Here is a 25,892-nt window from a genome sequence, read left to right on the forward strand (position 1 = left end):
CAGTCTGAGGAGAGAGAGAAAATGGCGCTGAGCAGTGTGCTGGCTGCCTGAGGAAGAAGCTCCGCCCCCGCAATGGCGCGTCCTTACACTCAGTATACATTATGATATTTATACTGGCGGGGGTAGGGCTGTGCCAGCGGCATCTTATGCCCCTTTTAGCCAGTTTGAGGTATATTTTTGCTGCCCAGGGTGCCCCCCCCCCCCCCCGCGCCCTGCACCCTGAAGTGCCTGTGTGTGGGCAGCAATGGCGCGCTGCGCTCCCGCCAGCCGCGCCGCACCTCAGCCGTCACTTACTTGATAGAAGTTCATTCTTCTCATACTCACCTGTCTTCTGACTTCTGGCTCTGCAAGAAGGGTGATGGCATGCTGTGGGAGTGAGCATCTAGACACGGCTAGCGTTCAGTACCCTTCAGGAGCTAATGGTGTCCTGTCAGCCAGAAGCAGAGCCATGAAACTCTTTAGGAAGTTGGTTCTGCTTCTGCCCCCTCAGTCCCACAAAGCAGGGAGTCTGTTGCCAGCAGTTCTCCCTGAAAATAAAAAACCTAACATAAGTCTTTTCAGAGAAACTCAGTAGAGCTCCTCAGAGTGCATCCAGTCTGCCTGGGCACATTTCTAAAACTGAGGTCTGGAGGAGGGGCATAGAGGGAGGAGCCAGTTCGCACCCAATGAAAAGTCTTAAGAGTGCCCATGTCTCCTGCGGATCCCGTCTATACCCCATGGTCTTGATGTGGTCCCCAGCATCCTCTAGGACGTATGAGAAAGATAGATATTTAGAAATGTATATTTATGTGCTTTAATAATGTAAGCTTCATTTTTTCCCCAAAGTGTCACATACAACTCACCTGTCTGAACCTGGTCTATTTTTTGCAATTGTTTTAGACATGTGTTATGTGCGACTTTATAACTTACACCCTATTACATTAGTGAGTTGTATGTACAAAATGGGTAAAAATCTGGATGCGAGTTTAAACCATGTGAGTTGTGAAACATGCGAGTTTCTCGTACTCTATTACATTGGGCGAGTTTGCAAAATGTGCGAGTTTAGTGCTAAAATTGCCCATTTTTTATTAAAACTGCTCTTAAAAGCATAAACGTCTATATTTTCACTGTAATTCCATTGGGTCCTGTTGTATGATTTTATAGTGTATCCACCAATGATTAAAGAATATGGTACAATGCAAAAAAATATTTCATACAAATCAATTGGATAATATTAAATGGATCTTATTACTTTAAGGCTGGGTAGCGAAGGACAATTTTTCTTTTCAGTCATATTAATGGCCAAGTAAGTTCTACAAATATCATATGCTAAACAATCAATCTGAAGTTTGTAAAACAACCTTACAAGTAGTGGCAAATGAGTGCAGAATGCATGGCTGTCTGCTGTGATTTCTAGGCACATACAATGTGTAGCAATTCAAAACCAAAAGTGAATTGGGAAAAATGTCTCTTATATAAAATGCCACTAACAAACGACTGCTGCTCCCAAAAGAATGAGGAGCTGACCCTCAACCAACAATCTCTACATACATACTGTACATACATACAATGTGTACCTGCCTAACAGTGCGTTCTGGAATTGCTTTCAAATGCTGACGCAAGAATGTGAACAACAGATAAAAATACAATTATAATACCATCTGCTCAATTAAATGATGATAGATTTATCAGGACAGCCATCAGAAATCTGGGTGTGGGTCTTTAGGTCAACTAGAATTACCAAAGTTTTATAATAGCTGCCATGTGGAGCCCTGTTTATAAAGTAGTAGTAGACTCTAAGATTTCTGTGGCTCCAAATGACAGGCAACCTGTTGATATGATCGACATGCAATAGGCTGACAAAGTCAAAAGGTCGGCAGGGTCATTAGGTCACCATGTAAAAGGTAGACACTTGAAAAGGTTGACAGGTACAAATGGTCAAACCAATCAAAAGGTTAACACATTTTTTTGTTATGTAGGAGTCATTTTCTATTTTAAAGCATGTGACCCCTATTAGTGTAGCGCTTCGCTCGCCATGCTTTGGCCATGGTTACTATTCCCAATTATAGTCCACGTAGATGGTAAATTGTGATAAAGTTGACAAAAAAACAACAACTGTGTCGACCATTTGAACAGATCGACCTCATTGGTTGCCATGGGCAACTTCTTCACACTTTTCACTGCTTCATGAATAGACCGCTAAGTAACCAAAAATAATTGGATATGACTCACAAACAGGGGGAATAAATAAAGTTTAGGAAGCAGACTATTGTAGTCAATGGTGTATTTTAGATAAAAGGCCAATAACCATTGGAGTACCTCAGGGAACTGTCTGGGTCCTGTTTTGTGTAAAGTATTCATTAGTGATATGACTTGTGCTGTACAATAGACAAAATGCTTTTTACTTACAATCAGGGCCGGTTCAAGGCGCTCTGCGCCCCGGGCAGGGAACGGGGCGTGGCCTAATACAGGGGGCGTGGTCAGTTACGCCCCCTGTACATTACTAGCGCCGCTTGAATGCTGAGCGGTGCGCGATGACGTCATCGCGCACCGCACAGCAAAAGGTCCTCTCCACGAAGGGAAACTAGACGCTACGCGTTAAGTTCCCTTCACAGGAGGCGGGGACACTGCGGGCCGGGCAGCGGAGGCGGACGGGGGACACAGCGGGCAGCAGTGGCGGATCTTGCCACGGTGCGGCGCCTTCCGGAAGGCGCCAGCGCCCTCCGGAAGGCGGCGCCCCGGGCAAAAGTCCTGCTTGCCCGTGGCAAGATCCGCTACTGCTTACAATATATGGGGGGGGGGGGGTGTTGCTAAATCAACTGCATCTTGGGATAAAGGAAACAGAGTAATGGAATCATAAATCCATTGCATGAAATTGTAAAATAATGCAACAGAAGCATAACAATCCTGCACAATACAGAATGGGGCCTTGACAAACTTGTTTCAGATTACTTGAAAACATGCATGCGGCAGCAATAAAATTCTTTCCTTTATTAGAAAAGGCATTAATAGATTTTGGAGAGAGGTTATATTGCCACTTGATAAGTCAGCGGTAAGACCTTCCCATGAGTACTCTGTACAGTTGTGGGGGCCCTAACTCTAAAACAACTTTAGAATAAAAAAGCAAAAACAAACAGAGAAGGGCTATTAAAGTGGTGCATGGGCTGCACAACAATACTTAAGAAGAGTTAAGAGGATAGATGTTGTCACAGGTAATATAATACTGTAGATACATTCTATTATATAAAACATATTAACAGTGCTCTGGAAGGTAGCATTGTAATAATATAATAATACTAGTAATAATAATAATAATAATAATAATAATAAATAGATACACAGAAGAGTGATACATCTCAGAAATTTTCCTTCAGCCGTTGTTTTAGGGATTCATACAGCAGAATTCAAGAATGCATGAGACAAACATATACTAAGGGGTATATTCAATTAAAGTCGGATCCATTCCGACATGTATTTGTCGGAATGGATCCGACAACCCCTATTCAATCCCCATCTAAATTCGACTTTTTCAAGTCGAATTTAGATGGGACGCAGAGGCGGCGAGGGGGGCGAGTCGCGGGGGGACAGCCGGCGGGCACACAGGAGAGATCAGCGCTGCAGCAGGATGTCACTCAGCCGCACAACCTCACGGCAGCTTCCACCCGGCTCCAGCAGTGTGCTGGAGCCGGGTGAAAGCTGGCGTGAGGTCGGCCGGCTGAGTGACATCCAGCTGCAGTGCTACTGTAGCGCTGATCCCTCCTGTGTGCCCGCCGGCTGTCCCCACGTCTCCCTGCGCCTCCCCCCCCCTCCCCCCGCCTCCTCCGGGTCCGCATCTCAGTCCGACATCATTTTGATGTCGAACAGAGATTGTCGAAAAGGGGGCCAAAACCTGTCAGATTTGGCCCCGTTTTCAACTTAAACACGTGGATCGGCAGCTATTCCACCGATCCACGTGCTTTTCGACATGCTACAGGCTGGGTTTAAAAAATGACAGGAGCTGGTTGGTTGGTACCTTATCATTGTGAAATGTAGGAAATGGTGGTGTATCTGCACACTCACAGTTAACCAAAAATAATTATTTCGGAACCAAAGTTCCTCTCAAGAACCCCTATAATTTATTGGTAATTACCATTTATATTGGGGGTGCTACCAACTACAGCTAGAATGAGTACCAGCACAAGAAGAAAAAAGGACTGTATTGTCAGTGCACACAAGTAGTGGATTGATTTCCACTCTTCCATAAAACTTAACTTTTATTATTAATCTCCTAAAACAATAGGTTGCTTTTATTTAATCTACAAGGTGAGGCGAAACATAAAGGTTAAAATCATTGACATAGACAAACATATAAAAGTGCAATGGAAATTAATAGATGTGAATAAAGATTTAAAAAATGTGTGTCGGCGTGCCTTATTCTAATGTCCACTAACGATATTAAAGTATTTATCCTACGTTAAACCAGCATACAATTCTTATTTAATTTATCACTATTCATGTATTTGTAGATATTGATCTCATTGTATGTTCATTGTGAGATCTTAATTCAAAAAGAGAAAATATATTTGTTCATATTAAATCTTGGATCACAGCACATGAGTCACTTGTAGTTCACTGTTTCTATTTCTTTTTCTATTTCTTTTTCTTTCTTCCTTCTTTTTATTGTAGTATTAGACACCTTTAACCATTATCTGATAGGTAATAATGACACTGGTTACATATCAAGGTATGGTATTCATGAGTGTAGTGAGCGTTGTTGGGTGCATAATCTGTTGAGTATATAACACACCTTATAGAGGATATATGTATACATTAATTATTTATGTGATAGTGATAGTAACCCGGTGCTCACAAATTTATTGTCTCTAGAGGAAAAGCATCCTCATTTATTTAAGACTAGTGGCACCCTCTCAACTAATCACATAGACATATATACATATGAGGAAAATAGATATATTTGCAGTATATCAATTGTGATGCCTCATTATAAGATGTCTTTTTTTTTAAACTACTGGATTTTGCACACCTTGCAAATAACCAAGGTATGTTTATTTATATGCAGAATTTCAATTTTTCTGCATATTCCCAGAAACTGTAAAAAACCATTGGAGATATCATAGTCTGCATAGATTTCTCCTGTGTATATACAGTGTCTCATACATAAGCTGACATTGTTGCCATCTGTTAGCAATTATGGCATCTATATACACATTTGCCTAATGTCGGAAATTGAACTTTAAGTACAATCGGCAGAATATATTTATAAATCTCCTCTGTAAAGATAATGTATTGGGTCCTACTGGACCCAATACATTATCTTTACAGAGGAGATTTATAAATATATTCTGCCGATTGTACTTAAAGTTCAATTTCCAACATTAGGCAAATGTGTATATAGATGCCATAATTGCTAACAGATGGCAACAATGTCAGCTTATGTATGAGACACTGTATATACACAGGAGAAATCTATGCAGACTATGATATCTCCAATGGTTTTTTACAGTTTCTGGGAATATGCAGAAAAATTGAAATTCTGCATATAAATAAACATACCTTGGTTATTTGCAAGGTGTGCAAAATCCAGTAGTTAAAAAAAAAGACATCTTATAATGAGGCATCACAATTGATATACTGCAAATATATCTATTTTCCTCATATGTATATATGTCTATGTGATTAGTTGAGAGGGTGCCACTAGTCTTAAATAAATGAGGATGCTTTTCCTCTAGAGACAATAAATTTGTGAGCACCGGGTTACTATCACTATCACATAAATAATTAATGTATACATATATCCTCTATAAGGTGTGTTATATACTCAACAGATTATGCACCCAACAACGCTCACTACACTCATGAATACCATACCTTGCTATGTAACCAGTGTCATTATTACCTACCAGATAATGGTTAAAGGTGTCTAATACTACAATAAAAAGAAGGAAGAAAGAAAAAGAAATAGAAAAAGAAATAGAAACAGTGAACTACAAGTGACTCATGTGCTGTGATCCAAGATTTAATATGAACAAATATATTTTCTCTTTTTGAATTAAGATCTCACAATGAACATACAATGAGATCAATATCTACAAATACATGAATAGTGATAAATTAAATAAGAATTGTATGCTGGTTTAACGTAGGATAAATACTTTAATATCGTTAGTGGACATTAGAATAAGGCACGCCGACACACATTTTTTAAATCTTTATTCACATCTATTAATTTCCATTGCACTTTTATATGTTTGTCTATGTCAATGATTTTAACCTTTATGTTTCGCCTCACCTTGTAGATTAAATAAAAGCAACCTATTGTTTTAGGAGATTAATAATAAAAGTTAAGTTTCATTGTGAAATGTATCAAGGCTTAGCACATCTGGCCTAATGTTAGCAGGGTCCCTAAACAGCACAGAAAAGTGATGTGCCTCAGCTGAGACACAGATGTGGGAGGATTGTTGCCTCAAACACACCTTTACATAATATATATATATATGTTTATGTGTGCTCAAGCATTTACATAGTGCTAATTTGTCCTTTAAAAAAGCCGACTTGATCAGGAAAGTGATGCTGCAATCATTCAGCAAGTATGAGTTACCAAGCCATGTTTGAAAGACGCCACAATTAACAAAATATTCTATTTCTCAAATAAGTAATGTTTGCTGAATTATGTCTTCTTAAAATTTCTGTTATACGCAATTGTTCACCTAAGGTCCATATACACTATTCACTCTGTAAGCGATATCGGGCCGCCGGCATAGTACATACACACTGTACAATATCGAAAGTCATATTGTACAGTGACATCATGCCGCGGACGGGCATGCAGTTTTGGACGATAAGTCCTAATTGAGCCGCATGCACAGCCGACGGAGGGGGGTGATAACAATGCACGGGACCGCGCATCTTTCATCGTCCGTGGCATACACACTGGCCAATATCACACACAATATAACTCAGAAAGCTGAAAATGAGCGATATCGTGTGTGATATCGCCTAGTGTGTACAGGCCTTAGGCGTCACTGGTCTAATTGACAACATTTTAATGTGTTTCAAGTACATTTTTACTAACAGTACAAATTCTTGTATACCCTAGTAGCAGAGGGAAAATGCACATCACTTATTGTATAATAATCACAGAATATCCTGTTGCAGTTTACACAAACAAAACACAACTGTTCTACTAACCAGTAACTGTGTCATTATCAGATTGATCCCAATCTAAAATAACAAAGGATGAACAGCCCTCTACAGTCACAACTGTGAGATTGGAAGGAGGATTCTGGGGAGCATTGAGGATTTCCTGGTTAGTGCTCTCTTCTGTAGGGAAGTGCTTGAGAGATTCTGTGATGGAGCAGGGAACGGTTTCATTCTTGCCCATGTACAATACATGTGGTGCTGCAAAACAAGAACAGAAGGATTAACATGACAGTAGCACATGCACACCATAAAGTAACAACGTTCACAAGTAACATAAATAATACTATTGAAAGACAAAACCAACTACTTGACAGGACAATCTTTTACTTGCTGTCATTATATGGTAACACATCTGTTTCACACATGTTTATGAATTCTATTCATATGAGATCATAATGTATATTAGTTTAATAGCAATCATCTATAAGTAATTAAATACACATAGAGAATAATAAAAAGTGTTAAAGGAACACTAATTATGGTTTGGCTAAGGGGTTAAAGGGCTTCTAGAGCAAGGTATGGCAAGCACCCACAGTGATGCATACAAAAAAGCAGTACCTCTTTCAGCAGTCCAAAGAGTGCTGCCATTCTTTTACCTTATAGTGCCACTATGCCATAAATACAATTAGACTGACAATGATAAGAGTGTAGGCCAGTGTTTCCCAACCTCAGTCCTCAAGGCACACTAACAGTCCTGGTTTTAGTTATATCCAGGCTTGAACACAGATGACTTAATTAGTATCTCAGTTATTTTGATTTAACCATCTGTGCTGAAGTCTGGATATCACTAAAACCTGCTGTGTTGGTGTGCCTTGAGGACCGCGGTAGGGAATACATGGTGTAGGCACTCCCAACACTGCAACAAAACAAACTGTACAAAAGCAATAACTACCAAACTGGGAATAAAACTCAGATAATCCACTGTTTTCTTAAGCCCTATACACACTAGCCGAACCCCCGCCGATATTGGCAATTGCATACACACTTGCCGATGCCAGCGAGGAAGTGAGCGACGGCGGGTGGGGGGCATGGGGAACGACACCCATGCTGCATCTGCATCATGGCTGTCGTTAACGAGGACCTCCCTCGTCTGTACATCTTCAGACGAGGGAAAGGGTCGTTAATGACACGCGGGAGCGCGCATAGTTAACAATAATGAGTGTACACACTAGGCCTTTCTTAGCGATATTATGAACGGGTGTAGTATGGTTTGCCGGCGGCCGGGTTCCCGGCGCCAGAATCCTGACCGCCGGCATGCCGACAGCGGGGCAAGCGCAAATGAGCCCCTTGCGGGCACGGTGGCACGCTATGCTATTTATTCTCCCTCCAGGGGGGTCGTGGACCCCAAAGAGGGAGAATAAGTGTCGGTATGCCGGATGTCGGGATTCCGGCGCCGGTATACTGAGCAATGAGCGATATGAATGATGAACGATATCGTCCAAATTGGATTGCAAATGATAAATGATGAAAAGGATAACGATGCACGACTGTGGAGACGCGCATTGTTCATCATCGGTGACTCCACACTGAACGATATGAACGTTCCTAAATATCGTCCAGTGTGTAGGGCCCTTTAACTTTAGTTTTTTAATGCTGACCATTTACATACTGTAGTGGATTATAATAGACATAGAATTGTCATTAAACTGCCCATGGGCCTAGGACGATCAGAGAGACCATGAATTTATTTGTATCTGTCGCCCAATGTTTGGTTCTTTGTGTTTGTGTGTGTGTGTGTGTGTGTGTGTGTGTGTGTGTGTATGAATGTGTTGGGGAAGGGGGGGTACACTGACAAAATAGTATTTGGTAAGACCCCAAAACAAGCAAGTCACCATATGCAGCTCATAGATTAAAGCAATCGTCGGTATCTGGTCATTGCCTGGCTACATTAACAAGTCCCCATATAGCCTGTCTAATTGCCCTTTGACATGAGACTGAAAGAGCCAAACAGGAGGATCAGTCCACATGTAACCAGACAACTGGAACAATGATTATAATTATTAATAATTACAACAACAACAACAACATCAACACAATTATAACTCCTTACCTTCAAATCTCTTTTTTCCTAATGCATCAATATCTGACTTTGGAGAAGGACTGAACACAGTGGGGTCTTCTAAAATGAAAACACATAAGAGTTAGTTATAGCTCTATACACCAGACACGTGAGGAGGGTAGTCAGATTGGGAATCTTTTCATTTCCACTTTTTCTTGCTTTTTGTTTTGGCAATGCAGAGGGATGTTAAACAGCATGGCAATAAAATGTGGGTGCATATTTATTCATTTGCATAGATGCCTTTTAAAAGTCATTTCACAATTGTATACACATGCTCTTATAAATAAACATTTCGATCCAAGAATTATTGTAACATTTGGTTTAATTCCTGCCTCCTTTTCCCTTCTCCTATGTTGTGAACATTATCATTATTAGTATGTATTTTATGTAATACTGCCAATGACCTAAGAAATAAGAGAGATTGCATCCTAGCATTTCGGAAAAGATAAAGGACTCGGTTGATAATCTGCATTTATTTTCTAACTTGCATAAGACAGATAAAAGCTACTGTATAGTAATGAATGTTTTTGGTAAATGAGCCGTGTACCTGCTAGCATGCATAGCTTTAAGCGGAAGGAATATTAAGAGGATTACATAAATTCATTTCTTTCTCTGACACTCAATCATGCTCAACAGTGGTGCGCAGACTGTGGAGCTGGGCCACAAATGTGTTCTAATAAGAGTTGACTGTTATGGTGAGTATTAATTTGGGAGATACTTGATTTGGGAATCAAGGACCAAGGGAACATAGACACATGCAATCCAAAATCAATGGAAAAGTGACACATGGGAATCTAAAACAAAGGCACCATGGCACATAGAGTACCATAACAATTGCACAATGTCAAATGGAGTCCAATAACAATGACACAGTGGCATATGGAGCCCCACAATAATGAACACATGGGATCCCATAACAATAGCATAGTGACACATGCAGTCCTTTGGCAAAGGCACAGGGACACAGGTGGTCCTATGACAGAGGCACAGTGACAAATGGTGTCCCGTTACAATCCTCATTAATATTTATTTATAAGTTGTGACAAAACTTTGCAGCACCACTGAAAGATACAAGTCATACAAAATACAACTGGACATAAAAGAGAGCAAGCACAGGTGAGGATGAAGTAGGAAATGCAGATCTGTGGGAGGGCCCTGCTCATGGGAGCTTACAGTTTAGAGTGAAAGGGCAATACTGGGACAACAGGAGTTAGCGAGATATATGCAGATATTTACTAATGGTCGATTTGCATCAATTTCAAATAGATGAAAATCGATCTAAATTGATATTGTGTTTCCAGGGCTAAAATACACATTTATTAACAAACCAAAAAATCCATATTCTGCCAGCGTTTCAAAAGAGAAGGCTAGAAGACAGAGCAAGGGACAGTAAGAAGGCAGTTGGACTGTCTAATATTGGAGATTATAATCTTGTTGACCACAAGGGAACACATGAAAACACATAGGTCCGCAACTTTTCACGGTTCCTATGTATTTTTGCGGCCATCATTGAGGAAAAAAGGTCTTCTTATCGTGGATTTGGTTTCACCTGCCACAGGCGTAACAAATTCCCAAATAAGTGCCAGCATCAGGGCTAATTTGATAGCCCCGGACAAGGTAATTAGCCATGATAACAGGATACGGACCATAGTGGGAAGAAAATGGAAGTGGAGGCAAAAGGAGAGCATATAGCCACATAAAGAAGAGGTATAAAGAGAGAAGATCAGGGGGTCAGAAATGGAGCATTGCGGAACCCTTTAAGATATATGGAATAACGGAGTTTAGACTGAGTTGAGGAAATATGGTTCCGGTGTTGTAAACAAGCCCAGGTGGTTGTAAAGAAGCCAATTAAGTAGTTTAAAGCAAAGGTTATGAAAGAAATCGTTGCAATAGTTGATTAAATAGGAACGACAAAGAGATAGTTTCTCGAGGATGAGATAATAGCGTATGTTTAAAGGTGGGACTTAGGTGCTAGTGGAGAGAGAGCTGCGTGCACACAAGCATGTAGGGGGGGTATATAGGAATTGGGATGGATCAAGGGACAGGTTGATGAGGTAGATGGTGGCTAAAGAACTATGGCCCTCATTCCGAGTTGTTCGGTCGCAAGCTGCTTTTAGCAGCATTGCACACGCTAAGCCGCCGCCTACTGGGAGTGAATCTTAGCTTAGCAAAATTGCGAACGAAAGATTCTCAAAATTGCGAATAGAAATTTCTTTGCAGTTTCTGAGTAGCTCGATACTTACTCTGCCACTGCAGAGCCGGCCCTAGGCATAGGCAAACTAGGCAATTGCCTAGGGCATCTGGTATGCCTAGGGGCACAAGCAGCTTCTGCTGATTAAAATGATATGCAGCATGCCTATATTCTGTGTGTAGTATTTCGTATGCAGATACAGCCACAGGCACACACAGTATATAGGCATGCCGCATATCATTTTAATCAGGAGAAGCTGCTTGTACATCCTAGCCGCATAGCAATGCAAATAAGATGCATTTTCATAAAAAAATAGGCACCTGACGTTAGCAGAGCTACCAGATGACTCGCGCCAGGCATCTCCTGCTGCATGGTGCATGGAGGCAAGATTTATGAGGACACATCTGTATACAAGCAGAGGCAGAAGTCACAGTGTTAGCGGCCATGTGAGTGCTGTGTGTGTGAGTGGGTTGGTTGTGCAATAGTGTTCAGCATATGTGTAAGGGGCATTATGCGTTTCATGTGTATAAATGCATTAATAATGTGCAGCAAATGTGTAAAGGGTGCTATGTGTGTCATTATGTGTATAAGGGCATTAGTAATGTGTGACATATGTGTAAGGGGCACTATGTGTGTCATTATGTGTATAAGGGCACTAATAATGTGCGGCATAGGTGTCTGGAACATTATGTGTGTCATTATGTGTATAAGGACATTAATAATGTGTGTCATATGTTAAAGGGCATTACTGTGTGGTATTATGTGTATAAATGCATTACTAATGTGTGGCATTATTTAATGTGTATAAGGTGCTCTCCTGTGTTGCATAACGTATAGAAAGGGCACTACTGTGTGGTCTAATGTGAATAAAGAGCAATATGGTGTGGTGTAATGTGAATAAGGAGCAATATGGTGTGGTGTAATGAGAATAAAGAGCAATATGGTGTGGTGTAATGTGAATAAGGAGCAATTCAGTATGATGTTATGTGAATGAGGGGCACTACTGTGAGGAGTAGCGTATATAAGGTAAAGTGGTACTACTGTGTGATGTAATGTGAATAAGGGACAAGATCACATGATAAATTGTTAATAAAGTTGCACTACTGTGTGGCATAATTTGAATTGGGGGTACTATTGTGTGGCCATGCCCCTTCCCAGCAAGGACACATACCTTTTTGGGCTGTGCGCCGAATGTGCAGACTGTTCTTATTTAAATTACAGGGGGTAGGAAAAACAAAATGAGAACTGCTATGGGTGAGGGGTGATGGTGCTGGGAAAGGGGAGCAGGGTCAGCATTGGTGCTAGGGGGCACCAGCCAAAATCTTGCCTAGGGCATCATAATGGGTAGGGCCGGCTCTGTGCCACTGCGATCAGTTCAGTCAGTTTCGTTCCTGGTTTGACGTCACAAACACACCCAGCGTTCGCCCAGACACTCCCCCGTTTCTCCAGCCACTCCCGCGTTTTTCCCAGAAACGGCAGCGTTTTTTCACACACACCCATAAAACGGCCAGTTTCCGCCCAGAAACACCACTTCCTGTCAATCACACTCCGAACACCAGAACGAAGAAAAAACCTCGTAATGCCGTGAGTAAAATACCAAACTTCTTAGCAAATTTACTTGGCGCAGTCGCAGTGCGAACATTGCGCATGCGCAATTAGCGGAAAATCGCTGCGATGCGAAGAAAATTACCGAGCGAACAACTCGGAATGAGGGCCTATGTGTGCTGATGGATCAGGGATAGGTGATTTCCTTATGGATGGTGTCGGTTTTGTCACAGGTAGCAAAGTCATGAGCAACAAGAGAAGAAAGAGAAGGTGTGCGGATGCGTAAAGAAGTTGACAGTTGCACAGTGGGGACGGTGTTGGATGACTAAGTGGATATATTATGGTTCTAAAACTAACTCCGCTTGGCAAGAGAGAGGACAGTATAATATGAAGGATACATTTGTAATGTGAGAAATCTGCAATGAAGCAAGATTTTCTCCACTGACACATTCATATGGAAGCATTTTTGCAGGTGGCGAGTCTATTTAGTATGCCACGTTAGTGATTTGGGTTGCATTGAGTATTGCAAGTTAGAAGAACTCTGCTAAATTAGTGCAGAACAGGGCAAAAATAGGATAGAGGACTGGTTCAACTAAAGAGAGGATTCAGCATTTTAGATGTTGATGTTTATGCACGGATGTAGGTGTATGTGAGGCTGCAGGGGGTAAGGTGAGGTGGAAGCAGCTTGTGGTCACAGAGTGAGAGTTTGAGAAGCTGGAGATGACATAGAGATGGAAGTACATGAGGTCAAGGGAGTGTCCATTATTATGGGTGAGGGATGACATATACTGGGACAGTGGCAAATGGTACAGTGACACATGGGGTACCACAACAATGGCACAGTGATACATGCGGTTCTACAACAATGGCACAGTGACACATGGGGTACCACAACAATGGCACAGTGATACATGGGGCTCTACAACAATGGCACGGTGACACATGGGGTACCACAACAATGGCACAGCGATACATGGGGTTCTACAACAATGGCACGGTGACACATGGGGTACCACAACAATGGCACAGCAATACATGGGGTACTACAACGATTGCACAGTGACGCATAGGGGAATTCAACAATGGCACAGTGATACATGGGGTCCCACAACAATGGCACAGTGATACATGGGGTCCCACAACAATGGCACAGTGACACATGAGGTCCATCAACAATGAAACAGTAATACATAGGGTTCCACAACAATGGCACAGTGACACATGGGGTCCCACAACAATGGTACAGAGACACATGGGGTCCCACAACAATGGTACAGTGTTACATGGGGTTCCACAACAATGGCACAGTGACACATGGGTTACCACAACAATGGCACAATGATACATGAGGTCCATCAACAATGGCACAGAGACACATGAGGTCCATCAACAAATGAAACAGTGATACATGGGGTTCAACAACAATGGCACAGTGACACATGTGGTCCCACAACAAAGGCACAGAGACACATGGGGTCCCATAACAATGGTACAGTGGCACATGGGGGTCCACATCAATGGTACAGTGACACATGAGTTCCAAAAACAATTTGTGATGGAAAAGATCCCAAAAGCACATTTTTCCTATACAAGCAGATGTGACAACGATGTAACCCAAAACTGCACTTTGTAAACAACTATTTTTTCATATATGTGTATGCATGATTGTACTGTTTTCATTTCTCCAGTTCAGGGTTTGACTGCAGTGGAGAATATTTAGGTAATGTGTCTGCCAATAGAAAAATGAAACGAACACCCAACAGACTGAGATCATTATTATTACTGGATGAAAACATGTCTAAATGGCCAATGTCCTTTTCATAAGTTTCCCTTCCTTTAAATACTGTTGCTGTTTTTGTTTTTATTTAATCATCGTTTTCATTCTTGGATCAGCATGTCTAAAGGAACTTGACTAATTCTGCAGAAAAGGTGGATCCAAGGAACAGGGCTGCAAGCAGGGCCGATGCTAGGGTGTTTGGCGCCCATCTTTAAATGATAAATTTGCGCCCTCCCATATGTGAAAAAGGGACAGCATGCGCTGCAAAAAAGGGTGTGGTCTCACAAGGAAGGGACGTGGCCACACAATGTTACCCCCAGTTCAAATTATGCTACACAGTAGTACAATTTTATTCACATTACCCCAAACGTAGTGCCCCTGATTCACATTACACCATATAGCAGTGTCCCTTATTCACGTTAAGGCTACTCAGTAGTATCCCTTATACACAATGCCCACAGTAGTGCCTCTTATCAGAGGTGTAGCTAGGTGCCATGGTGCCCGGAGCAAGGGTATCTTTTGAAAGCCCCCTCCCCTATATTGAATTGGGGGTATGTTACATTTGAAAAGAAAAAAAATATTTTAAAATCATAAATTGGTGACAGGCCCAGTTTCCTTTTGACGTTCGCCATGCTCAAAAACAGGAACAGTGCATGTCGAAGGCGTGCGTCAAAAATATAGTGGTGTGGCCACAGAATAGTACCAATTCACATTACACCATGCAGTAGTGTCCATAAGTTACATTACACTGCATAGTAGTACCCTTATACACATAACGCCACACAGTAGAGCCCCTTATACATGTTACACCATACAGGAGAGCCACTTATACATTATGCCAGAGCAGACCTGCTTATACATGTTACGCCACAGTAGAGCCCCTTATACACATTATGCTAAGTAAAGGCCAATCCACACACATTATGCCATGTACAGCCTATTATTCACATTATGTCAGGTAAAGCCGTTTATACACATTATACCAGGTAGAGTCTATTATTCACAATATGCCAGGTAGAGCATTTTTTACACATTATGCCAGGTAGAGACCATTATACATATTACACCAGGTAGAGCCCATTATACTCATTATGCTTGGTAGAGCATTTTATACACATTATGCCAGGTAGAGCCCATTATACACATTATGTCAGGTAGAGCCAGTTATATACATTATGCCAAGTAGAGCCCATTATGCCTGATAGAGCCGCTTATACACATTATGCCAGGTAGAGCCCAGTATACACATTATGCCAGGTAGATTCCATTATACACATTATGCCGGGTAGAGTATTTTATACACATTATATTAGGTAGAGTCAGGGCTTAAAGTGGTTCTGGAGAGGTGGTGGAACTAATTTCCCCAGCCACCTACTCCCCTCCCATTAGGCAGAGCCAGGACTGATGGGAGGATGTTCGTCCCCCCTGCAAACTACAAATTGTTGCCCTAACCCACATAGTGTATGAAGGGACAGTGCGAGCCGTAGGCCCCACAATAGTAACAATTCAAGTTCCGCCACACACTAGCACAATCTTTATTACACTTCACATAGTGCCCCTTTCATATTACAGCACAGAGTAGTGGGGGTCATTCCGAGTTGTTCGCTCTGTAAATTTTTTCGCATCGCAGCGATTTTCCGCTTAGTGCGCATGCGCAATGTCCGCAGTGCGACTGCGCAAAGTAAATTTGCTATGCAGTTAGGTTTTTTACTCACGTTTTTTTCTTCGTTCTGGTGATCGTAATGTGATTGACAGGAAAAGGGTGTTTCTGGGCGGAAACTGCCCGTTTTATGGGTGTGTGCGAAAAAACGCTACCGTTTCTGGGAAAAACGCGGGAGTGGCTGGAGAAACGGAGGAGTGTCTGGGCGAACGCTGGGTGTGTTTATGACGTCAAAACAGGAACGACAAGCACTGAACTGATCGCAGATGCCGAGTAAGTCTCGAGCTACTCAGAAACTGCACAGAGATGTCTTTTCGCTATATTGCGAATCTTTCGTTCGCAATTTTAAGAAGCTAAGATTCACTCCCACTAGGCGGCGGCTTAGCGTGTGCAATGCTGCTAAAAGCAGCTTGCAAGCGAACAACTCGGAATGAGGGCCAGCTCGGAATACGTTAGATTGTGCATACCTCCCAACATGAACCATTCCAGGAGGGACAAAATCCACTCTACCTTGACGTCACTCTTAATATACTTTATGATTGGCGTCATATGTGTTGAACTATTTAATTGATAAGAAAGGTGTTTTAACACCGGTCATTGCAATAAATAAAGAGGGTAGTCCAGGTAGAGAGCATTTTATCTCTCCTGGAATGTGTCATGTTGGGAGGTATGGATTGTGTATATTAAATTTAAACTAATAGTGTATATTAGTTTTAAACTAATAGTTTAATAATACCCGGGTACTGTTTATAGCGCCATCTAATTGAAAGATGGAATGTAGTTACGAGACTGGCGGTCGGGATACCGCTGGTCAACATACTGATGCCGGGATCTCGACCTCCAGAATGGCAGGGGGCCGAGAGCTATTCCCACTCGTGGGTGTCCATGACACCCATGGAGTGGGAACAGAACCTGCAGCGAACCACCGAGCCTGCAAGGGGCTTCGTTGCGCTCGCTGCCCTGTCGGCATTATCGCGGCCGGGATCCCAACCACCGGTCTCGCATACCCAACCCTTGAGAGAGGAAAAAAGAGGGAAAGAATGTCTTGGCGCACATGAGATATTGAAATTTAAAATGTAACTTTTATTAGGTCCATTAAGATTGTCCAAACACGAAATGAGACAGTACAATACACCAAAATGACACTACTTACAGTATATACAGTGAATAAATTACTAAATAAAGTGAATTTTAAAACCAAAAGCTCGCTACCTGGGTCATGTCTCTTATTTATTCAATTTAATTATGTATTACTATGGATCTTAAATGTTCTAGGGTAACTGATCAACAGTCTATTTACAATATAATAGTAGGACTGTGCTCAGTTTAATTAGTTTGGTATCTAGACGATTCTCATATGGAGCCCCAGAAATTAATTCAAAAAGCTGTGTGATTACCACTGGAGATCTGATATTAATAGGTTCCCACACAGTATAATATGAATTAGACTGCTGTTATGCTGCTGATAGCAATAAATTTATATATATTTTTATTGAGTAAATCACCTGTATTGGAATAAACAGAGGTTAATGTTTGGGGGTTTGCTCAGCATAATAGCCCTTCTCCAGTAGCTGCATTTATTATAAATAGATAAATGTCATCGCATACTGTTTGTTATAGCATCCTTCAATAATAGCTCTATTTATTCATAATAAATGCACATATAGTGTATATATTGATTAACTATGGTAATACAGGTTGAGTATCCCATATCCAAATATTCCGAAATACGGAATATTCCGAAATACGGACTTTTTTGAGTGAGAGTGAAATAGTGAAACCTTTGTTTTTTGATGGCTCAATGTACACAAACTTTGTTTAATACACAAAGTTATTAAAAATATTGTATTAAATGACCTTCAGGATGTGTGTATAAGGTGTCTATGAAACATAAATAAATTGTGTGAATGTACACACACTTTGTTTAATGCACAAAGTTATAAAAAATATTGGCTAAAATTGACTTCAGGCTGTGTTTATAAGGTGTATATGAAACACAAATGCATTCTGTGCTTAGACTTAGGTCCCATCACCATGATATCTCATTATCGTATGCAATTATTCCAAAATACGGAAAAATCCGATATCCAAAATACCTCTGGTCCCAAGCATTTTGGATAAGGGATACTCAACCTGTACCTATTTGACCATATATACTAACAGCTCCACTTAATTATATGTGAACCTGACTGCTGTGCATATATAAACCAATCTCAGTAGCTGCAGCACCTATTAAATAGTCAATATCTGACATTTGTATGTCTGTTTCACACAGTTGCCAGCATTTGATTTAACATATAAGCAGCCTAGTGATTACATGTGAACACAGTGACAGGGGATACACTCAGGGACTCTATTGAACAGTTACATTGTATCTACTTGTGAGCAGCATAGCTATTTGCCAAAAGTTACAATTGTATCCATCTGTAATAGCTGAAATTACTGCTGGAGGGATAACATGATAAATTAATATATAAGAGCAGCTCACAGTGTACAGAGAGACTGAACAATTTGTAACAGGAGATGTTCAATTCAGAGTGTTGGAACAATTAAGTGGTTCCCCTAAAAATTAATGAGAGAGCTGATTGTTGCACATATTGATATTATCCTAATACTTACCTGACTGTGCATACACTCAACTGCATATGAACATGAGTGGTGTGTGTATATGTAGATTAATTCAGAGTGTCAAAATTCAACAGCTGCAGCACCCATTAATTGGCAAAATAGCCAGCCAATACTTGATATCTATCTGTTAGTGCTGTATATCTGCTAGTAATTAAAAATAAGAATTTACTCACCGGTAATTCTATTTCTCGTAGTCCGTAGTGGATGCTGGGGACTCCGTAAGGACCATGGGGAATAGACGGGCTCCGCAGGAGACTGGGCACTCTAAAGAAAGATTCAGTACTATCTGGTGTGCACTGGCTCCTCCCTCTATGCCCCTCCTCCAGACCTCAGTTAAGGAAACTGTGCCCGGAAGAGCTGACATTACAAGGAAAGGATTTTGGAATCCAGGGTAAGACTCATACCAGCCACACCAATCACACTGTACAACTTGTGATAAACTTACCCAGTTAACAGTATGAACAACAACTGAGCATCACTCAACCGATGCTACATAACCATAACCCTTTGTTAAGCAATAACTATATACACGTATTGCAGAAAGTCCGCACTTGGGACGGGCGCCCAGCATCCACTACGGACTACGAGAAATAGAATTACCGGTGAGTAAATTCTTATTTTCTCTAACGTCCTAGTGGATGCTGCAGTGGCGCACCCAGGGGGGGTTTCCGAGCACCCAGAAACCCCCCTCCACTAAAAAAAAAAAAAAAATATTTTTTTTTTTTAAAATAGCTGCATGAGTATTATTAATGGCTGTCTAGCGTCCTCTGTAGCCTGCTGTCTTCCTGGTGGCACTTGTAAGTGCAATAAAAGTTAACTTTATTTTAATTATAGTACATATATATCCATGTGCATACATATATACACATGTATATACATACATACATATAAACACACACACATGATATATATATATATATATATATATATATATACAGAAGAAAGTCCTGTACTCGCATCCAATTATTTAGAGTGGGTGCAGTCCCAACAGAACGAAGTCCGCTGTATATAGGTGTCCACACAGGTGGCGGGTGCACTCTCACAAATGTACTCAAATTCAATGGTTGATATCAGTTGTTCTTTATTGTAGCCTCATAGGTACGACGTTTCGACCCTTCCACAGGGTCTTTTTCAAGACAGGCAATATGACATCTTTATTTCAAGTTGTGCAAAATTTAAAACAATGCCTAAGGAGAATACAAAAGATGAAAAGAGACTTAGCCTCCCAGGCCCCTTATGTATGGCAGAAGAACCAATCCGAACTGGGCTTCAAATACCCTGTTCATATGGTGACTGTGATGTAAAATAGAATATATTTCCAAATGAACCACCTTAGACCAAGCTATAATAGCTCACCACAACAGTGTTCAAAAGTACCAAAGGAATACCACTGTTCCACCAGAGAGTGCCTTATTTCACACTTTCAAACACCAAAGGACACCACACACATATATTTCTCATAGATAGCAGGACAAAGCATCATCACTTACACATCCTCTTAAGAACAGGATCACACAGCGCGTGGCCTATCGATCACCACCATTGCTTGTGGTCCTATAATCATTACATAGGGATTATCTGTTAGACAACGGGATAACACACCCTCCATCATTACACACCCAGTGACCAACTGACGTTACCTATAGCAACAGCTGTATGTATGTGAAGCATCCTAGGGTCATTTTTTCAATATAGCCGCTCAAACAGACCTACAAGGAGAGGGATATATTTTTTCAAAGCAAAACAAGTCTCACAATAGATATCAGCCAATCAAAGCAAATAACGCTTACCAGGTCAAGGAGTCAGCCATGTGTTCCCAGGATGCTTGCAGGTACTGTTCTAATTGCAGAGGTATTTATACCCCCTGTACCGGAAGTGCCCCCATACGCATGTTTCTAATAAACACCAATTAAGCCAGCTCTATGTATACAACATCTCCACCAGCTTAGAAATCCTCTGAGGGGATAACACATACCTACACAGACACTGTTCAATGCAGGCGAACTCAGTCAGAGCCTGCTTGTTTAATCGCGGTTTGCGTTCCACAATACCGGAAGCAAAACGCGATGCGTTCCACAGCACCGGAAGTAGACGCCGTGTATCACCAATACGGCGTATACTCTCCGGTCCTCCGAACCTGTTGCTCTGTAACCATGGGAGATGACACAGTGAACCCCCAGACGTATCTATCACCGACTCAACTGGGGACTGGCTAGACAATAGATTTTGTATATCTTAACAGAATCCAGATTCTCCTATGCACAAACACAAAATGAAAAATAAATAAATGTCAAAAATAAACAAGTGTGTGGTTTATTTCTCACTGGGCTCAGTGGATCAGACTGTGGCACGGTACCAAAATATCATACCTCTCCTTTTAATCAATATTAATATTAATCATTTGAACTCATGCCATTAGGGACCTGGGAGGACGGGCCAAACTTACATTATACATAAAACAACACATAAACAATATTACATATAACACTTAATCTCTAAAGAAACACCCCATAGGGGTTATTTTCATTTAATCCACGTGGGGACACCGTATCCAAGTGACTGATCCAGAAGCACTCCCTCTGTTTCAGTCTCCTGGTCCGGTCTCCACCAGTAACACTCGGGGGCACCCAGTCTATGATTTTACATTTTAAACTGGCTACCTGGTGTCGAGCCTCAATAAAGTGTCGAGCCACCGGCTTATCAGACCTGCCGCAGTTTAATGCGACATGTATGGATGAGCGGTGGTTCGCCATTCGATCCCTAAAGGTACGGGTTGTGAGCCCCACGTACACCAATCCACATGGGCATTTTAAAATATAAATTACAAACTCAGATCTACAATGCAAATGATATTTAAGCCTTATAGTAGCACCAGTGTGTGGATGGGAAAATGTCGGGCCGACCATCATTGAACGACAAGTGGTGCAACTCCCACAAGAGTAGCAACCAGGTTTTTGCTGCAACAACTGCGTAGTGGACATCGGAGCATTTGGATATACTAAAGGTCTCATGAGCATTTGTTTTAAATTCGGTCCCCTCCGATAGGCTAGCATAGGAGTATTCATACGTGTGAAGGGTAACGTAGGATCGGTACTGACTATTGGCCAGTGTTTTTTGAGTACCTTGTTGAGATGCCCCGAATGGTTATCATATCGAGTTGCAAAGACAAGACGATTGTCAGATTTATTTTTATTTTTATTTTTATTTTTGGGCTGTTTCCCAGTTACAATATCATGGGCCTTAGACAGACAATGGGAAAGTGTTTTCGGTGTGTACCCTCGTTCTAAAAAACGCTCTTTGACCTCTGCAAGTTGAATTTCGATGTTCTGTGGATCCGAATTAATTCTTAATACTCTTAAAAATTGAGACACAGGCAAGTTTTCCTTTAGTGCAGGGGGATGATGACTTGTCGCATGCAACGTCAAATTTCTGTCAGTTGGCTTTCTATAGACAGAAGTGGCAAAAGAATCCCCAACTATGCTAATGTGTACATCTAAAAAATTGATTTCAGAACTAGAAATGCTAGAGGTGAATTTTATAGGACTGTCCAACTGATTAAGATTGTTCACCATCGTGTGGAAAGCTGACTCTGCACCCTGCCACAACAAAAAAACGTCATCGATAAATCGACGATAAAATAAAATTTGGTGGCCATACTGTGGAAAAATGTGGGTGGTCTCGTAATTAGTCATATATAAGTTGGCGTATGATGGGGCCAAATTGGACCCCATCGCTGTCCCTGCTAGTTGTATAAAGTATTTATCTTTATACATAAAATGATTCGAACGTAAAACCATTTCAGTAAGTTCAATAATACATTCAATGGGCACACTACCAGGGGGATATTTCCTCAATGCTGCTCGCACTGTTTCTAATCCACCATCATGCGGAATCACCGTATACAGTGAATTAACGTCCATTGTGGCCAACAGGCAGGACGTCAGTGTGCAGTCAACTTTTTTTAAATGTGAAAGAAAATCACCCGTATCTTGTATGTAGCTCAAACTTTTGACCACAATGGGTTGGAGGATGCTGTCCACATATTTGGCCAATGGTTGTAGCAGGGAACCTTCCGCTGCTATGATTGGTCGTCCCGGTGGTTGTACCAAGGTTTTATGCACCTTCGGTAAAGTGTACAAAATCGGACACCGGGGGTGCTCAACCGTTAGAAAGAAAAATAAATCATCATCAAACCAACCATTATTTCGCCCTCGTCTAAGACACTCATCTACGGCACGTTTAATACCAGGGACAGGGTTTGATTCAACTTGTTTATAGGTCTCCTGGTCAGATAACTGGCGCATGATCTCTCGATCGTAATCCTGCCAGTCTTGGATGACCACTGCCCCGCCTTTATCCGCGGGGCGTATAACAATATTGTGGTCAGCTCGCAATTTATTGAGGGATTTCCTTTCAAGAGAAGATAAGTTGTCAAATTGTCTAGGTGGTGTGAAATTACTGGTGTCCCTTTGGACCACCCTCAGAAAAGTTTTTAAGCTAGCGTTTTGTGTAGGTGGATCAAATGCTGAGCTTTTTTTAAAGGGAGTTTGCACGTTCTTACTAATTTTATCTGAAAAGAACTCTTTAAGTCTTAATTGTCGGCCAAATTTAAACTGGTCAACATTACTCTCAAAACGATTATGATGGTAAGTGGGGACAAAAGACAAACCGTGAGTTAAAAGCGACATATCAGCTTCATCCAGTTGAGTACTCGATAAATTGAAGACAACATTCATGTCTTTTTTGGTCTTCCTCTTCTTCGAGTACCAACTTCGTCTGGGATGTGGTCTGCACTGCCTTTTTTGTTTCCCACCATTGAAGTAGATTCGGGGCCCTGGTCCAAAAAACGTCTCTGTTGATTACCCTCATTAGGATCGGTATCAGATGTTGAATTCGAGGAGACCAGCTCCCTTGTGTACCTGGGGGCTCGTCTTCTTCTCGGAAACCTACCCATCTGGTTACTCTGATTTTGGGTATTACCTAATAACCATCTGTATACTAAATGATTTTTATAATCACTAGTGACGGTGGCTAATTTTTTACGTTTAAACGAGACAAGGTCTCGGTGATACGTGTCGATCTGTGTCTGAAGCTTGTCAATCCATTTTTGAGATTTATCATCCGTTAATAATGGTATTGCTGTTATATTGGCAGCTTCAATTTCAATTTTTATGGTCTTAAGCTCAAACCCTACTTCCTCTATAACTAGAGCCATGAGATCGAGGGAGCACTTGTTGAGGATTCCGCACCACCGACTACAGAACTTGGGATTACTCCTCCCCAGAGTTGGTGTGTTAGTGATGCGGAATCCTCTAGGGATCTGCCGTCGTCGGTGATATTCCGAAAGGAATTGGCCATGTAGTTTTAAATCAACTTCTTTTTGGCGTTGTTTGACAAGTTTATAAAAAATATCGACCGGTGTGTCTGCTGGCAGAGACTCAAAATCAATTTTTTCAAAAAGAAACTTTTCCACCTCCTCATCAGTAAATGAGATGGTTCCCTGTTCTGCCAGAGACAATAGCCCATCATCTAATAAGTATGCTCCTTCTTGTGTCATTTTTAAGGAATTTGAGTCACTTCCTAGGATTTACTCAAAGACAACTGGATCAATCGTATCACCGTATTGTCAAAAATTTACAAAAAATGAAAATGAAAAAAATAACTAAATTAATACATAAATACATACATAAAATAAATACAATTTAGCCCATATACAGTCAATAATCACTTGTATGCAAATTAGCGCTGATGGGTACCAGGAAACCAGGGAGAAAATCCCCAACAATATCTACAGAAGAAAGTCCTGTACTCGCATCCAATTAATTAATTGGTGTTTATTAGAAACATGCGTATGGGGGCACTTCCGGTACAGGGGGTATAAATACCTCTGCAATTAGAACAGTACCTGCAAGCATCCTGGGAACACATGGCTGACTCCTTGACCTGGTAAGCGTTATTTGCTTTGATTGGCTGATATCTATTGTGAGACTTGTTTTGCTTTGAAAAAATATATCCCTCTCCTTGTAGGTCTGTTTGAGCGGCTATATTGAAAAAATGACCCTAGGATGCTTCACATACATACAGCTGTTGCTATAGGTAACGTCAGTTGGTCACTGGGTGTGTAATGATGGAGGGTGTGTTATCCCGTTGTCTAACAGATAATCCCTATGTAATGATTATAGGACCACAAGCAATGGTGGTGATCGATAGGCCACGCGCTGTGTGATCCTGTTCTTAAGAGGATGTGTAAGTGATGATGCTTTGTCCTGCTATCTATGAGAAATATATGTGTGTGGTGTCCTTTGGTGTTTGAAAGTGTGAAATAAGGCACTCTCTGGTGGAACAGTGGTATTCCTTTGGTACTTTTGAACACTGTTGTGGTGAGCTATTATAGCTTGGTCTAAGGTGGTTCATTTGGAAATATATTCTATTTTACATCACAGTCACCATATGAACAGGGTATTTGAAGCCCAGTTCGGATTGGTTCTTCTGCCATACATAAGGGGCCTGGGAGGCTAAGTCTCTTTTCATCTTTTGTATTCTCCTTAGGCATTGTTTTAAATTTTGCACAACTTGAAATAAAGATGTCATATTGCCTGTCTTGAAAAAGACCCTGTGGAAGGGTCGAAACGTCGTACCTATGAGGCTACAATAAAGAACAACTGATATCAACCATTGAATTTGAGTACATTTGTGAGAGTGCACCCGCCACCTGTGTGGACACCTATATACAGCGGACTTCGTTCTGTTGGGACTGCACCCACTCTAAATAATTGGATGCGAGTACAGGACTTTCTTCTGTAGATATTGTTGGGGATTTTCTCCCTGGTTTCCTGGTACCCATCAGCGCTAA

General features: G+C 41.3%; 1 protein-coding gene across 27 annotated transcripts in view; it reads right to left on the bottom strand.

The window, feature by feature from the left end:
* ABI3BP (ABI family member 3 binding protein) overlaps positions 1–25,892 on the bottom strand; it is an 860,645-nt gene that overhangs the window by 174,345 nt on the left and 660,408 nt on the right. For all 27 annotated transcript variants that reach the window (XM_063953560.1, XM_063953556.1, XM_063953543.1 and 24 more), the window contains 2 exons: positions 9,230–9,298; positions 7,168–7,377 (listed from right to left, as the gene is read on the bottom strand). In XM_063953560.1, the coding sequence (XP_063809630.1) occupies positions 7,168–7,377; positions 9,230–9,298 (279 nt within the window). The remainder of the gene's footprint in view (positions 1–7,167; positions 7,378–9,229; positions 9,299–25,892) is intronic.

This window comes from Pseudophryne corroboree, chromosome 2 (assembly GCF_028390025.1).
Source record: "Pseudophryne corroboree isolate aPseCor3 chromosome 2, aPseCor3.hap2, whole genome shotgun sequence".
NCBI classification, from domain to species: Eukaryota; Metazoa; Chordata; class Amphibia; order Anura; family Myobatrachidae; genus Pseudophryne; species Pseudophryne corroboree.